This window comes from Opisthorchis viverrini, assembly GCF_000715545.1.
Source record: "Opisthorchis viverrini unplaced genomic scaffold opera_v5_77, whole genome shotgun sequence".
Lineage (NCBI taxonomy): Eukaryota > Metazoa > Platyhelminthes > Trematoda > Opisthorchiida > Opisthorchiidae > Opisthorchis > Opisthorchis viverrini.
The window spans coordinates 223,655-240,390 of NW_008751733.1; the positions used below are offsets into that span (position 1 = coordinate 223,655).

Genomic DNA, 16,736 nt, shown 5'->3' on the forward strand with positions numbered 1-16,736 from the left:
TAATAATAGGTTATTTCCCAACTTGTTGGGAAAAATGGGCATGAGGTCCGACTAGCATGACCAACTGACATGAACTAGAGCAGAAGACCGTTGGTGGCCACTAGTGGTCTTGGGCGGTTAGGTAAATGGCCGGAGTCACAACGAGCAAAAGTGGAGGTGGAGGTGGGATAATTCGAATTGGGAGAACAAATTAGGTTTGGTCTCAAAATTATGGTGCAATCTAAGAACAAGCAGACCCACTAGTTGCACTGTCGTAGGGAGGTCAGGTGAAGGGTTAGGTTTGGATGAGGACACAGAAGTGGTTGAATTCGAACGAGTAGTCCAATAGGTTGGAATGAATGTCATGGTGGTAGTTGGGGTCAATGGAACGAGTAGGCAAGAGGGCACGGTTGAGAGGAGGGATGGAACAGTTGCGGGTGTGCTATCAAGCTGAGTATGGCAGTGCCGTGCCATCACTGGCATGCTATGCTTCAGTTTTTGGACAACTCCGTGGTGGACGTCACAGTTGAGATGATTCAGCCGGGGGAGTGCAGTTCATTGGGCAGTTCATTGCAGTGCAGCCTGGTCGAGGAAACTAGCTGGAACGAGGCCGATATGCGATTTTAGGGTTATTGTGGTCCGCTTGGTGATCCCGGAGTTGTAGATCATAGGCCAGGTGGAGTGGATATCAGCTAACCAGGTCGTCCAAATCGGGCACTTCCGAAGTTCAAAGCTTCGGACGATGAGGAGATGGGAGGAGACACAGGGACACAGGGACACAGGACCAATTAAACCCTAAGCATAGAATCGCTTATCGTCCTTCCATTTACTTATTGTTTTCACTGAGCACTCTCAATGTACCAATGCTGGCTGAAGCGTCACTGCTATTAGGCGTAACACCCAGTTTGCGAAAAACTAATCTGACAGAGAGCATTTAAAAAGGGTACAGAAGTCGTGCTAGTTAAGTTTAAAATTGCATATGACCTTTTGTACCCACTAATGTGTTTTTTTAGCAGAAAGACAGTGGAGGTATGCGTGTAGCATTTAAAAAGGGTACAGAAGTCGTGCTAGTTAAGTTTAAAATTGCATATGACCTTTTGTACCCACTAATGTGTTTTTTTAGCAGAAAGACAGTGGAGGCGTGGTATGCGTGTATGGATTCTTTTGTCAACATTTTTCACAGTTCAAGGAAAAAAAACGGCAGAAAATGTTGTAGCTTTATCAGAAAATTCGAGCTAACAACATATTACGCATTAGTAAACTCTTCAACGCGATGCTCCCCACTGTTTCGTGTGATTGAGGCTAGTACTGATGCAACCGTCTATTAACTGCCTACCTGGGCGCAACCGCGTTTAAAAAGAATTTGTTTTAATTTAGGGAGCGCTGATCTTGGACTTAACCAGCCGGTGTTTTGCTGTAATTTTAATTTGCCCTATCTACAATTTCGGCGACGTCACCTACAGTGTTGGTTTGGTCCAACGATGCAGCGCTACTTTTCCCTCCAAAGTAACTTGCAAAGCAGCAGCATCAGTCAATCTATCCAGATCCAGTATACACCATACATCTGTGATTAAACTTGTCGTTTATCTATACTGCAAGTTTCTCCATATCATCATCATCATCATCATCATCATCATCATCGCCACCATCATCACCAGTTGAGCCTTGCGTGGCACTGACCAATCACTTTAAGGTCACTCGTAGTCAGCCGTGTTTGCCCTCCTTAGTTCGAGTAAACTGGCTTCATCGCTCAGGTTGTCGAACCTCCTGCCGCATCGTTCTAGCTTTATGTTTCCCGCAATTTATAACTTCCTGCCACATGACAGTCATGTCCTTTTGGTCTTGAACTTTCCTGTCTTTTGCTGTTCCCCGCCACATTCAAACGGTAATGCCCAAGTTTGCGCCCAGTGTCCGCACAATGGGATGCGATTTTCGAAAGCGTGTCCCTTATGGATTAAAAATGACCGTCAGTTTAGTTTAGAGCGCGTGTCCGAACTTTTGAGCCCTATCTATGCATCCGGGAGCCTCAGTAATTCTGGGAAATTGTTTCACCAGGGGCATGGTTGCTTCAACAGAAAAATAAATTTGTTGAACTGCGGAAGTGTGAACTTAGAATAAAATAATTTTTGGTGTGGAAGCAAACGCGACAAAATGCAGTATATTGGCTCAAAATTTTCTATTATTCTCGCAAAGCTTTTGTAGCCGAGGGCACTGTGCGGATAACCGGAACAGCCTAAGTTAGCATGCTACCTGCATGTCTGAAAGCAAAACTTATTCTTTGTAGTTGTGTTAATGTCTGGCTCGGTAACAAACCGCACAGACATGACCAGAGTGAGTTTGACTTACATCGAATGTACAGACTATCAAATTGGACACTGTATTGTTTATTTAAGCGGCCGAATGTATTTCATTCATAAAAAGCGATGCGCACGAATGTTGCCCGACAACGTTTAAACGAGTGCCATCTAAACACAGGCCTACATGCCTACACGAAAACTGCAGTCCAAACGGTGTCTGATGGCGATTAGGCTTACTCTCCATCATATGAGGTCGCGACGGATCTGCGGAATCTATGCGCAAAGCTGATGGTGATGGAAAAAGTGGATAATAGTGTTACTTCTTAATCTGCTGCCAAATTGATATTGGCCAGGGAGACGCGGTTCATTTATGTCCTGTGAGTTGTATCGTATATGGAGCTTATATGGAAGGTAGGCGATGCAGTGATGATGTCGATGAAATTTAATCGCAAACACCATAATCTGTCTAAAGGTTTTTAAACGCGCAGTTAGTACGATGAAACGTTGAGCTTCGTTCCATATCATTACACCGGATCCTTTTGTATCAATGATTAGTGGTGCTAATAGAAGTCCTAAAACTGTGCCGGGTTAAAGGAAGTATTCGTAGGCTCAATGAAGGTGCCCGTGGGTTCCTGATCCAGGGTTAAACTGAGTGAAGGTAATACCCCATCGAATCTCTTGTTGAAGGTTTATTGGAATTCCGATATGACTTACTAATCGTTTACCATGTATACTAACCGGCAATGAAAATATACGAAAGCAGGTCAAATGCGTCAGTCATTGTGGTCACAAAGGTCTCACTCAGTACTCAAGAATTGGGCATTTTACAGCACCCGGAAAACCGAAACAGTGATCACGTAAATTTTACTTTTAGCCTAATAAGGTTAAGACAGCTCAACAAGCTTGAAAACCTATGAGTATGCCAGCAAAATCTGTAAGTGGTTGGACTAGCCCGGCCAGCAGCGACCGGTACCGCTCTTGTTGATGTAAAACAAGAATCTACCGCTGTAAGCCTATTTCAACCACCGAGATAACTTACTCATACAGGACGCACTACTGTGAACGATAACGCTTCAAAGTGGAGCAACAAGAAAAAATGTACCGCTGCCTAAAACCGGCAACCTACGCTTCGATCAGGCTACTTGGACACCAAGTACAGGAGAAGTGCAGAGGAGCGCATAGTTTTGGGCCAGTGAGGACAGTCTCGCGGAATTTTACAGCTTGATTTAATGAGGTTGGGCCACGTCCTTTGAAAGGCTGTGGAAGGATGGGAGAGATGGTGGCTAGTCTCAGTATGCAATTTCAGCCATGGTTATTGACACTGACTCCTTTGGTGGACGCAGAATAAAACTTTCAAATGGGTACACATGTGCTTCTAAAACATTTAATGCCCCAAATCGTGATAAAAAGCGTGTATTTTAATTAGATTAGAAAATCCAGACGTTAAACTTCGCTCTTTTGTTAAGTCAAGCCATTGATAATATGAATGGAATGCTGCTTAATGAGGGGACCGTTCAGATGATCGAAATCTACTCATTTGTAGACAAATCTGGTTTTGCAGGGGATTCACCAAAAGTTCGGCTAAATCTCTTGTTTATGATGTTTTTAAGACACTCAACGAGTAGTGTATAATGGCCATTCAAATACCTAAATGCAGTTATTACAGAAGGAAATCGGGAGAGAGGCAATTGATTACTGACCAGTCCACTTCACGTCAAGTCCACTCAAGCCGCATGTTTGATGTGAGGAAACACGGATATGTCACGAAGGGCAACGGGGCTGCTACAATCACTATATTGTGAGCGTCAAAACAACGGAATGTAGGCGAAACGGATGAGACTCACCCATGGCGTGATGCAAAGGGTGTACTTGGGGGAAGGAAGCTAAGGAGATAATAATAATAATGTTTATTCCCAACTTGTGGGTGGCTTACCGTTGGCATGATCATGCGTTTACAGTCAGAATGGGGCATGACTGGTGAATTTGCGGGTAGTGGGGATTTCGCGAAAACGGGACAATGTCATGAATGGTGAGAAGTATTCGACGAGACAATAATAACAGGATTCTTTCGCAACTTGTAGGGAACAATGGGCATGAGGTCCGACTAGCATGACCAACTGACATGAACTAGAGCAGAAGACCGTTGGTGGCCACTAGTGGTCTTGGGCGGTTAGGTAAATGGCCGGAGTCACAACGAGCAAAAGTGGAGGTGGAGGTGGGATAATTCGAATTGGGAGAACACAGTAGGTTTGGTCTCAAAATTATGGTGCAATCTAAGAACAAGCAGACCCACTAGTTGCACTGTCGTAGGGAGGTCAGGTGAACGGGTTAGGTTGGATGAGGACACAGAAGTGGTTGAATTCGAACGAGTAGTCCAATAGGTTGGAATGAATGTCATGGTGGTAGTTGGGGTCAATGGAACGAGTAGGCAAGAGGGCACGGTTGAGAGGAGGGATGGAACAGTTGCGGGTGTGCTATCAAGCTGAGTATGGCAGTGCCGTGCCATCACTGGCCTGACATGCTTCAGTTTTTGGACAACTCCGTGGTGGACGTCACAGTTGAGATAATTCAGCCGGGGGAGTGCAGTTCATTGGGCAGCGGTATTCATTGCAGCCTGGTCGAGGAAACTAGCTGGAACGAGGCCGATATGCGATTTTAGGGTTATTGTGGTCCGCTTGGTGATCCCGGAGTTGTAGATCATAGGCCAGGTGGAGTGGATATCAGCTAACCAGGTCGTCCAAATCGGGCACTTCCGAAGTTCAAAGCTTCGGACGATGAGGAGATGGGAGGACGTTTGCAAAACATGGTGAATTTGAGGGGATATAAAATGGGATATTATGCATAAATATACATAGAAATAAAAATTTGACGTCTGCTGCAATTAGGGTGATGGCAGGTGATTATATGGTGTAGGAAATAGATTTTTACTAAGCAGGCTAGCGACCAGGGTTTGAGTTTGCTAATCTACGACAGTACATTACAAGGTATCTAGTAAAAGCCCATGAAAGCCCGTAGAAACGTGGTATGGGAATCGGATGCATAAGGGCTGGTATGATTCGACTTCTAAGATAACTGGATAATCTGGTGTTTATTACATGAGTTGGGTTATACCAGTAAACGAAGTGTGTGCAAGAGAAATAGTCGCTAGTCTTCGAAGTACTACTATCAGCTCTAATGTGTAGATGGTGCATAGTAAGTGTCTACCACTGGAAGCGGCGATTAGATGTATTCTCTGTTTGGTTTACGAAATGAACCTTGGTGCGGTATAGCAGCTGTTTTGACGAAAACAGCTACAGCTATGCTCGCCGATGTTGACCACGGGCACTTGCAGAGTATCTTTGCGCTACGCCAAGTGAACTTCTAATTTTTTTGGTTTTTGTTTTTGTTTACAGATGAGAGACCAGCATTTTCATCTGTGGTTTATGGTATTGCCAGTTGCATAACTCTACCGAGGCGAGCCCATACCAGCAGCAACAAACAGAAGTCAGAAGTACTTTTCTTGATTTCCTGAATTTAAAGGCCAGACTCAGAACCACCGGCGATGGGCGATGCACCTGTGCTACTGGAGGGGTGGCGGGTATACGAATGCACCATGGTGCAACCTAACAGGTTGACCATGCCTGTAGGGCGTACCCGCCCACCACACGAAGTTTTCTCCCTCGTGCATGCTACCAGATCTACAAGGTGGAGGACCATCCAAGCAGTCATAAGTGCGGTTTGTGCATTAATTACTACTCCAGCTACCATTTTTTTGGTCGGGGGAAAGCAAGGCCAGTAAAGAAAGCTCAGTTAATCCGGACAAGCAGCAGCATACAGAGGCTGGTAGAGGCAAGTCGTGGAGGAGAATTGAAATGACAGTTGTCAATGAGTCGGTGGGACTGGAATGTTGATACTCACGGCGATTGAACCATGGCTAAACGGCGTCAGAGCGTTGGTGTGGGCTGCCACGTCGAGCAGAAGCGTACCGCGACATTGTGTGTGGGAGTGTTTGGTGGAACAAATCATCAAACGGACATATATAAGCAAAGAATGCGCTCTGATAATGAAATGAAGAAATAAATCGACTTTGGTTTGGTTTTTATCAGTTGGAGTTAGACTGAGAGCACAATGGACTTGATTCGTAGAGGAGAGGATAGTTTAGTTGAGTATTAAGTAAGGCGGCAGCAGTTTCACAGGTAAGGAATTTGTCTACAAGCTGAGAAAAAGCATGGTGATGCGTGATGCTTCGCAGCTGCCCAGGAAGGCTGTTCCAGATGCGAGCGCAATAAACTAGAAAGAAGTAGTGGCGTAGGTTTGTGCGAGCTGGGGGACACACTGAGAGATTGCAGGGGTTGCGGAGTATGTGGCGAGGTTGTGAGTTTATGCTTGGTCTAGCCTCTGCTACAAAGGCGTTTTTATGCGGCAAACGGTGCAAGAGAGCTACATTCAATTTTAACTGTCTGAGCCATAGTGGTTCAAGGCCTAGGATTTGACAGCGGGAGCGGTAAGAGAGGGGGTTGGACCGAGGAAAGATTTTTTTCGTAAATGAGCACTGGACGCTTTCAATTGGGAGTCTGCAACTTTGGGTGTAGAGGGAGGAGAACGCAGGACAGAATTCCACGATCGGTCGTACGCATAGCTCAAAGATTGCAACCATCGTGTCTGGAAGGTGGCAGGAGCGTAGTATTAAAGAACTGAGCCTGCGCGCTCTTCCTACCTGAAATTGCACTGGTGGGAAAAGCTAAAAGTACAGGAGTATATGAGGCCGAGGTCTTCGATCTCTGTAGAATGCGTCATAGGATTTTAATTAATTGTGAAGGCATAAGCCGGGGGAGAGCAGCGGCAGGAAGTTATACAGGATTTTTTGGTTGAGAAGCTTAGGCCAGAGTCGTTTGACCAGCGGGTCAGGTAATCGAAGTCTTGCTTAATCTGGTGAAAGGCAAGGGTAGTTGCAGAGGTGGGGGGTTTGTGTACGCAATGTTTATATCGTCTGCGAAGAGGAAGGCCTTACCGTGGGATATGGCGCCGAAGATGTCATTAATGTACAGTAAGAAAAGGATGGGGCCTAGCGCGCTTCCTTGGATGACTCTGCCAGTGATCGGTAGTGGAGATGATTGTATGTGCCTGATTTGCGTTATTTGCCTCCTGTCTGATAAATAGGAGGCGAACCCCTGAAATAAGGTTCCCGTAATGCCAACGGTGCTAAGTTTGTGTAGGAGGGAGGCGTGGGGAACCTGGTCGAAGGCTTTTGGGATGTCCAGATAGACTGTTACAATGGAGTATCCAGCGTCGTAAGCTACTGTGACGTTTTCAAAGAAGTGAAGCTGGCAGCCATTTACGGATCTTCAAGATAGGAATCCGTACTGTCGATCATCTATGGCGCTTGTAGCTAGGAGAAACCTGATTAACGTACCTTTTACCAGAGGTTCGAGGGTTCGCATTAAAAGAGGGATATAGTGGATCCCTCTGCAATTGGAGGCAGTTTGCCTGGATCCGGATCTAAAATGGGGGCTAACAGCAGATTGTTTCCATTGAGAGGGGACGATTCCAGAGTTGACTGAGTGAGTCAAAAGATTTTGGACAAGGGATTTGGCATCTTGACCTCCATATCTCTTATGAGTCTGCAACTTCTCATTGGAATTGCTCAACTAGCCTGTCATTTCTTGCACAACGCAGCACAGAGGCTTAGCTAATACGCACTACTAGCATACGATTTGGGGTCCTCGATTCCTAATGAGTTGGTGAGATGCAAATTACGCCAATCACAGTGGACAGACGGACAAGCCTGGCTCACGTGCACATCTAACACGCACCCATCCATCTCAAAGGGAAAAGTGAATATTCCAAGTCAATGGATAAAAAGTTAATTTTTAGGCGTCTTGATGACTACACACCTATTTGAAGAAAGGGTGCAACTTCCTTAGTTTGCGGGTTCAGGTGAGCTATTGACGTCCAATAAAATCAAAATATCGTTAAGAGGTGGGTGGTTAATAACAAACTGACTGACCTCTCGTAGTGCTTTCCCTACACAACGTTATTTTTAAACGTTTATTGTTTTTGCGTTATATCCTGAATTTGACGTCTACTTAGTGCTAGTCCCCAGGAAGCACAAAAACTACATGAACAGTATGATTTATCAGTTAAGGGCGGACTGATAGGAATCCATTGAACATCTAAACTGGAAGTGGATAGATTTATCGCCTAGCTGGATTCAGTTTGTCACTTGCTTCGCCAAACGAGGTTGTAGCTTTACAACAACATTGAGGTTGCGTTGACAGTCAGACAAATGGCCGTCAGAAGGGCTGACAAGCATTCCCATTTTGTATGCTTGAGATGAGGTCATCACTATCTCTTACGTCATTCTGGCGCATAAAAGCGTTGGTTTTAGTGATAAACCACGAACTATCGACTTGAAATTTTCTCCTATATGGAGCCGAAGGTGTGTATGCACACGAATTTCCGGGCCTCCGTGCTTTGGTTCAAGTCAGCACTATAGAATGGTCTCTTGCAAAACTTTTGATGAAGAACTCCGTGGTTCTTCAGGCGAGACCTGTGGCTAGATCACAGAAATTCGGTGTACATGCCCACGCAACAGGAAGATAAGCCTGAATGCCTTTATTACGCAGCGGGCAATGCTTATCCTCTCACCTTCCTCTGAATGACGAAAAGTGCGTCCATATGTCATTTGGAGAAGACTCAGCGATTGCCTTTGTCATGTATGGTGAAAGAGGGCCAGAAAACATGATGATAGACGCCGAAAAGAACATGGTTATCTGACTGCCCTTAAACATGTCCTTCTCACCGAACCATGAGAAATAGTATCGAAAGGCATTCGCCGTTCTACGGATGATTCGGCGCACCTTCTCCCGTATTACTCACATAGACTTCCAAATACCTTATGATGCCTACGGCAGACGGCCCCTTGAATATACTAACCAAGTTGCCTACTCGGGACATAACACTCCGTGAGCGTGTTCAGCGAGCCGCTACAAAATTTGTTGCAAGCATTGAATCTGCGGTCTGCGAAACGCGAGTCGCCGTGTTTGACTTATTTCCACTGAAGCATCGTCGCCTCCGAGGATATCTAATTCTCACTTATGCGCTGTTTAAACAAGGCTTTGCTGACAGGTTTTTCACCCTTTGCATAGCAAACACACGACGAGGATATGGTTAGAAGATTTTTAAACTCATATCGCACACTTTCGTGAGCAGTTTTTTTCTCATTTCGAGTGGTAGCCGCATGGAAAAACTTCCCTCCGACGGTTGTCCACGCTCCCTCTAAAACCGGTTCAAAGCCACTATCAAACACTTATTTATGTACTCACATAGACTTCCAAATACCTTATGATGCCTACGGCAGACGGCCCCTTGAATATACTAACCAAGTTGCCTACTCGGGACATAACACTCCGTGAGCGTGTTCAGCGAGCCGCTACAAAATTTGTTGCAAGCATTGAATCTGCGGTCTGCGAAACGCGAGTCGCCGTGTTTGACTTATTTCCACTGAAGCATCGTCGCCTCCGAGGATATCTAATTCTCACTTATGCGCTGTTTAAACAAGGCTTTGCTGACAGGTTTTTCACCCTTTGCATAGCAAACACACGACGAGGATATGGTTAGAAGATTTTTAAACTCATATCGCACACTTTCGTGAGCAGTTTTTTTCTCATTTCGAGTGGTAGCCGCATGGAAAAACTTCCCTCCGACGGTTGTCCACGCTCCCTCTAAAACCCGGTTCAAAGCACTATCAAACACTTATTTATGCGAAACTTCGCGCTAGCAAGCATACTGCCCCTCGACGAGAATTCAAAGAGCGATGCCACACACTTTTTGCTTGTGCCTTTTGGGTGAACAACCAGGCACTGAACGACAAAAATAAAACCCACTCGGGAAACTCGGGCGGAGTACTTGTTCATGTGTTAATCCGTGAAAGGAAAACAGTCGATGAAATGCAACAAGCGGCCTTTTGGACCTCGGTGGCCACTGAGACCAGTTGGTGGGTTAAAAGCTCGAAAAACCGAATTCGGCTTCCGGACACCACTATCTTTGTTGGTCTACTATCCATAAGCATCCAGGGAATGTCCCCTGTCACAGAGGTTGAACGTCGGTGCATCCCGCTTCCCTCTAATCAACCCACTCCTTAGCGACGTCTATTGCTATCCCGGGTTCCAGCACCTGAGGCTTGTCCACCTATGTTTTAACTGCTTCCATTGGCCACGGAAATGTGGCGCCTTGGGAACAATTGTTAGGGTTAGTCATTGCTCCAGTGGGTCGCAATCACGCCACAGAATTTTGGCCGATGCGTAAGTGACCCAAGATAAATATATTTACTGACATTTCTTGCTGCTCGAAATGGAATGGTCCAATAAAACCAGGGCAGATGGATACAAGGGAGCCACAGCGCCTAGCGGAACGGGAGCATGCAGTTACCAGCCAGGATTCCAACCGCGCAGTTAGGGTTTGCACCAGAAATAATTGATTAGTGAACACACACTCACCTCAGCTTGTTTGTTCTAGTGTACCCCCCGGGGTCGTGACCACAAATACCTCAGAGCAGGGAAGGTGCATACATATTCATTCGACAGACCATATTTGGAACGCAGTCATCGCCCTCCAGGATTTCAATACGGTCAAAATTATGTGAATTTGCCATATCATGCTACCAACTAAGCCACTAAGCGGTTCAAGGCACCTTGTGCTTGAGACTGTCAGAGTGGCGAACCTCGACTTTTCGAGAAAACGCTGACTACCTCCAGAAGATTTTTGGTCTCACTGCAAAATGAACTATCCTGAATTGTAGGTGCATATTTCACTTGCGGGTGATGCACAGCCGTGGGGTACGCGATGCATCATGGAAGGGCGCAGTGCACCACTTGCAGATCAAAACGGAATCTGCGTGGTAAAATATTGCAGAAAGAAAACCTAGTTTTCAGTACCGCACACATGTTATATGTAGTGGGATATATGGGCGGTTGACAGGAAGCTACTGCAACCCAAATACACGGTTGTTTTATGTAACGAGCGTGCATTACAACAGCTTTACGATTAAGGAAGTAACACATGACATCACAGCCGAACACGATTCTGACCGCCGACTCACCCGAGTTGGTCCATCACGTGTGTTACATTGACATTTAAGACATCTGGGAAGCCTAGGAATGGCGTTGTTGGATGCCATCTGGTGAAGCATATGTGGCCGCACTACCGTCTGACCGACTGCAATGAGAGTACTCATTTGGAATCGCGAAAAGTTTCCAGGACCGGAGGCACATCACCCGCATATTGGGAACAAACAACCGGTTACTTACTCAAAGGAGCTGGTTGAGGCTTCTGGTGGTATTTGTAGATGTCCTCAGTTGTAAGGAACCTGCCGAATCCATTGGCCACAAAACGCCGCGTTCCATATTTCAGCAAGGTTCCTGGATGCCCAACTCTTCGTTGACCAGCCGTCGGTAATATAAAGCGGGCTGCACAAAAACATATTCACACCATGATCATGCTCGAGATGGTAAGTGAAGACTGGTAGATGGTGTCCATGCCTCTCAGACAAAAGTGAATTGGGAAACAGGTGAATGACGTAACGTTCGTCGTTAGCAGATTCCATGAACTTACCAGCTTTTTCTGATCCCTCGAAATTAGGTTTCATTTGGGGGTGCCTGTCACATTTTTACTGCATCCACTCGTAGCGCAAAACAGTGATTTTGTCAGCTGTTCGCAGAAGTAACATATAGTTACCCTCATACATTCATCTAAAGTTTCATCAGATGGCATGTAGGATTGAAACCGGGAATCCGCCAACTTATCAACAAAGACTTAAGCCAAGGGCACAACTTGATAGGGTTGTGGTACCCACTAGTCACACAATGGTGTTGGCTGTGGAGTGAAATTTCTTGCGACAAAATGTTACAATTTGTTGTGAATGTGCTGAAACCAAAAACCATCCTAATCTACGTTCATATTTTTGCAGCTCACCAAATTTCATTGTCCACTCAAACAAGCATACCTCAGACGGGAAAGTCTGCTGGAAAATTTCCCACCATCGCTGAAACCCCGAGATGCCTGAATGGAGCTCAAAGTTTGGACTGGTACTCCGAACTCAAATGCACGACTGCTTTAATCCATATGGACGCTTCAGAGCTTTGAAAAGTCGATTCAATGGTGCAAATACTGAGAGCCATAGTTCGTAGCAGTTCGCTTTTAGAGTTGGATGCGCGTCAGAACGTACGAGGGATTATTACTTAAAACAAATTCCAACAAAAGTGAGAGTCTGGGGTGTTTTTAGTCTGGACATACATACAGAAGAATGCAACATTTTAACGAAAAAAGTTCCCTTCGGCACACCAAAATTTCATACACCGCATGAGGGTCACTTTCATGAGACACACTCAGATGACAATATTTGATATACGCAACGAAAACGGTAAAGCGAAAAGCGCAATTAGCAAGCACTGACCAGGGTTACAATATGCGCGACAAAACTATTACTTTGAATGCCTATAACATTTGCTGTTCATAAAATTTTTGAATGAGTGAACGTGGGGTTGAGGTGAGATTTCAGTTTTGATGACCTTGACTTGAGTGAATTTTTAAAAGTGTCATTTGTTTCCAATTCAATGGATGTTGCGGGTGCGCCGTCTGCTGCCAGCTGCCATTCGGACCGATATACCCGACCCGAACTCGAGTTCCTGCTGAAAGAAGTTCTACGTTACCCGAACATCGTAGAATCACCAAATAGTCATTCGGAAACGAAACACAGAAAGACGTTGTTTTGGCAAAACGTGGCAAGGAAACTCCGCCAAGAAGCACCCAACGAAACACCAAAAAGCGCCCTCCAGCTCAGAAATTGGTGGAAGCGGACAAAGAGCCGTGCGAAGCAGCGCTTGGCCGTGAGTTCTTCCCTTAACCGTCAAGGTGGCCCGATTTCACCGTCGGGGACAAAAAATTTAGGTGGTAATCGTGGTTATTTGGAAAGGATCTTCATGGAAATCTGCCAGTTTAGACAAGATGTTGCAACCTCGTACACCCCAGAGAAGGAAGATGCTGAATACGCCAAGTTTATGGAGGAAAGACGGTCGACCCGTACCATCACAATTTCTTCGAAAACTTTTAACGTGGAAGACCGTCAGAAGCCCGCTGATGGTGTCTCTGGAAATGAGCAGTCAGTCTGTGATAGCGGAGATGGAGCCACTGCTATGAGTGATTTCTCCGAAGACCGAAGTTGGGCAACAACGGACTCAAATGCAAAAATGGACTCGGATAATGTCAACTGTTCCGAATTAGAAAATTCTGGATGTCATGTCTCGTTTCCTCAGCCTCAGGTATTTGTGCACCCTCCAGTAATTCCTCATTTTGACTTAACGAACCAGCCCAAAACATTTGAACGAATGAATCACACGCAAATTGATATGGAAAGTGACACCATGTTTTCTCTGTTATCAAAATATGCTCAACTCCTTTCCAGAGAGCTTATGTCTCTAGGAATCCCCATTCCATCAGTCCCTTCTGCTGAAGTTTCGTTACCTGACAAGGATCAAACAGATCTGGCTGCATCTCAGGTGAGGAGGGACTGGTGGAGTATGAATACCAATTCTGGATATTTAACAAAGGATTTGGGTGATATCATTGGCATGAACAAAGCAAATTTGACTTATGATGAAACGAACTTTAAAAATGCGGGACACATTCAAAATGAGCCAAACCAAATGAACTCCCAGATCCCTAAAAACGAAATGAAGTTAAAAGAAGAACTATTCTTCATTGAGCAAACTATTTTGAAACTAAAGCACAGGAAACTGCAATTAGAACTACAGTTGTTTCGACATAACACTAACTTACCAACATGCCTTGATGCCCACAATTTTGATACTTCACTGGATGAGTTTTGGTCAAATAATTGATTATACTGTTTAATCTCTTTCTTGTTACCATTTCTTCCAATAATAATTTACATGTTTTCTATCCCTTTGGAATTCGTTTAAAACTCTGGGAGCAATTATGGAAGTGAGTGAGACATGCCGTAGCTGTCAGTGAAACAGGACAAAAGCCGATAAAACATGAGCTCAGTTCTCTTGGCACGGAACCTCATATTTTGAAACATGATTCAGCCTGTCAGTTTTATAGCACTTTATGAGAAATCACCATCGATTCAACCGAACCTCATTTACCTACGAAGGACTGTCTTAGAATACGAATATCAAACCTTTAAAAGACGTTTGGCATAAAATTTGCTTCCCTGGTTTATGGAGCGTTGATGCATATTTGTGCGAATATACTGGCTTAGAAGTGCTTGCGTATCCTAGGCGCACTTTTAAACGTTTACTTTAATAATATCCTCAACGTTTTGTGTGCCTCTAGTCGTTTATAGGCCACAATTCTCCTAGCATAAAAATAAATAAACCATATGTATTAAAAATATATGTTTGGTGAGCTTTTCACTGAAATCGTATGGTGAAAGCAGGAAGCACATCAGCTATAGTACTGTACGTTTACAATACAAATCACGGAATAAATATCGCGAGGGATTATCTCTTGTTTTTTAAAGTTCAATGATATAGGTAAAAAACGACCGACCAACCATCCACAAAGGTTTTTGGTTATATGTTCATGTTAAATAATATTTTTTGGTGAGTCAACACTCATGTCAAATTAAGTCCTGCCTGGGAAATAGCGATATTCTACACAGACGTGACCTATGCAAAAGGTAAAAAACACCAATCTTGTGTTTTCCCCTCGTTGCTATTTTCACACATTGAAGAATCCCGTGAGCAGATTAACATGAATATGTGGCAACAGTAAACACGCACAACATTACTGTTGGTGCTGAAAAGGACACGGATGATTATTAAATTGAAAGCTCTACCTCTGTGTGCATAGTATATAGGGTTTTAGATTTTGAAGTGTTAACGATAACACAAACTCCACGGACATTCCTACGGCAAAGTTAATCACAACCACCAATAAATAACTCTATCGTTTGTAAGCTTTTTTGAATAACCAGACCAGTTTAGAACACAAAACGCATGTTGTGGCTGGTTTGTAATTCCATTTTTCTTTATTTGGATTTTTACGTCCTCCAAACTTAAGGGAGCAATTTTTAGAAATTTCGTCCGAGGAAAGCTTCCGTAAATAAAGAATTTTTACCAGTGCCGGTATCAAAAAGATTTTGCAAAGAATTCTTTGCTTAAACCTTTGAAAAAAGAGTCATTAGTCTAAAATTTTTTGAAAAGTGCTTTGAATGATTATACTGTCAATCTAACGGATTAAACACTTCCTGTTTATAAATAAAAGCAGAATAATTATTAGAGCCAATAATTGCGCAAGTAAAACAGTAAGTGCTTTTACGTTTGTCACTATCGGGGACCTTTGTGGCACGTTATCAGACAGTCTTCAAATAAAAATAGTTTTAGAAACATAAATGATGTGATCAAATTTTGTTACATCTGCATCTTAATTTCCAACCAAACCGAGCAGCTCAAAAATGAAAACCACGGTCATTATTTCAGTCAGTTTCAGTTATTCCAGTTATTTCAGTTTGTTTGTAAAAGTTAGTTAGTTTAGTTAGTCACTTAGTTTGTAAAAGGCGTTTTGGCAATAAAACATTATATGAAATCATTATATTCTATCTGAAGGGGTAAATATTAACGTCTGCCTGTTAATGATAAATGTTTTGAAAAAATAGGCTTGCAAGTGCTGACCTGTAACTTGTAATTTATCCGGCTGAAAATTTCTACAAACTTCACAGAATCCCTACAACGATCGCCTCACTTTACATAGATGTTTTTGTTGAAATGCAAAAGTTCAGCTAAATTTGATTCAAAACATCACATATTAATACCGAAATCCATGAAATTTTCTTATGAAATATTTAACGATTTGGCGTTTGGCCGCTGACGTGTTACTTTTCAAATAGCTAATGCGTGCTAATGTGTGCTAGTGTGCTAATGTGTGCACAACCTTTCAAAATTCGCACATCTCGAATTTGTTTAGGCTATCAGTCAGGGGCTACAGCAAGAAATTTGATGGGGACTAGGGCTGCTGATGTTGTTTTTTGCTCAAAAATCGGCAACAGCTTATTTCTCTAACGCAATTTTTCAATAGTTTTGGAACAAAGAGGGCGACAAGTGATGCACAATAGCCGTTGATCTCGTTTGCGAGTGGGTGGTTGCTTCTACACAGGTGTTTTAGCTCAGAGAGCAAACCAGACAATCTGAACCACTTTGGGCAAAAAATACATGCTCAGTATCTAGGTAATTGGCACTGTTCATCAATGTCCCACTGAACAAAGTGAATGTGATGAAGATTTTATTTAAACAGAAAAGTTATTTTAAGATGTGGTAACCAGCTGTTCTTTTTGCCGAGGAAATTTTGAACCAATATTTCCAAACTACTGCTTGTTGATCCAACCCACATCTCTAGTATATTCTGGGTGGTTGTTCGACAGGGAATATTAGTTCCCAACAATGCCAACTGTTCAATATCATT

At 43.8% G+C, this 16,736-nt stretch overlaps 1 protein-coding gene across 1 annotated transcript; it reads left to right on the plus strand.

The window, feature by feature from the left end:
* Window positions 1-12,868: 12,868 nt before the first annotated feature.
* On the plus strand, window positions 12,869-14,152 carry T265_04567 (hypothetical protein; the record flags this gene model as incomplete). The annotated part of the gene is made up of 1 exon (XM_009169342.1): window positions 12,869-14,152. One exon carries the CDS (start codon window positions 12,869-12,871, stop codon window positions 14,150-14,152), a length of 1,284 nt encoding a protein of 427 aa, XP_009167606.1.
* Between the last annotated feature and the right edge of the window lie 2,584 nt (window positions 14,153-16,736).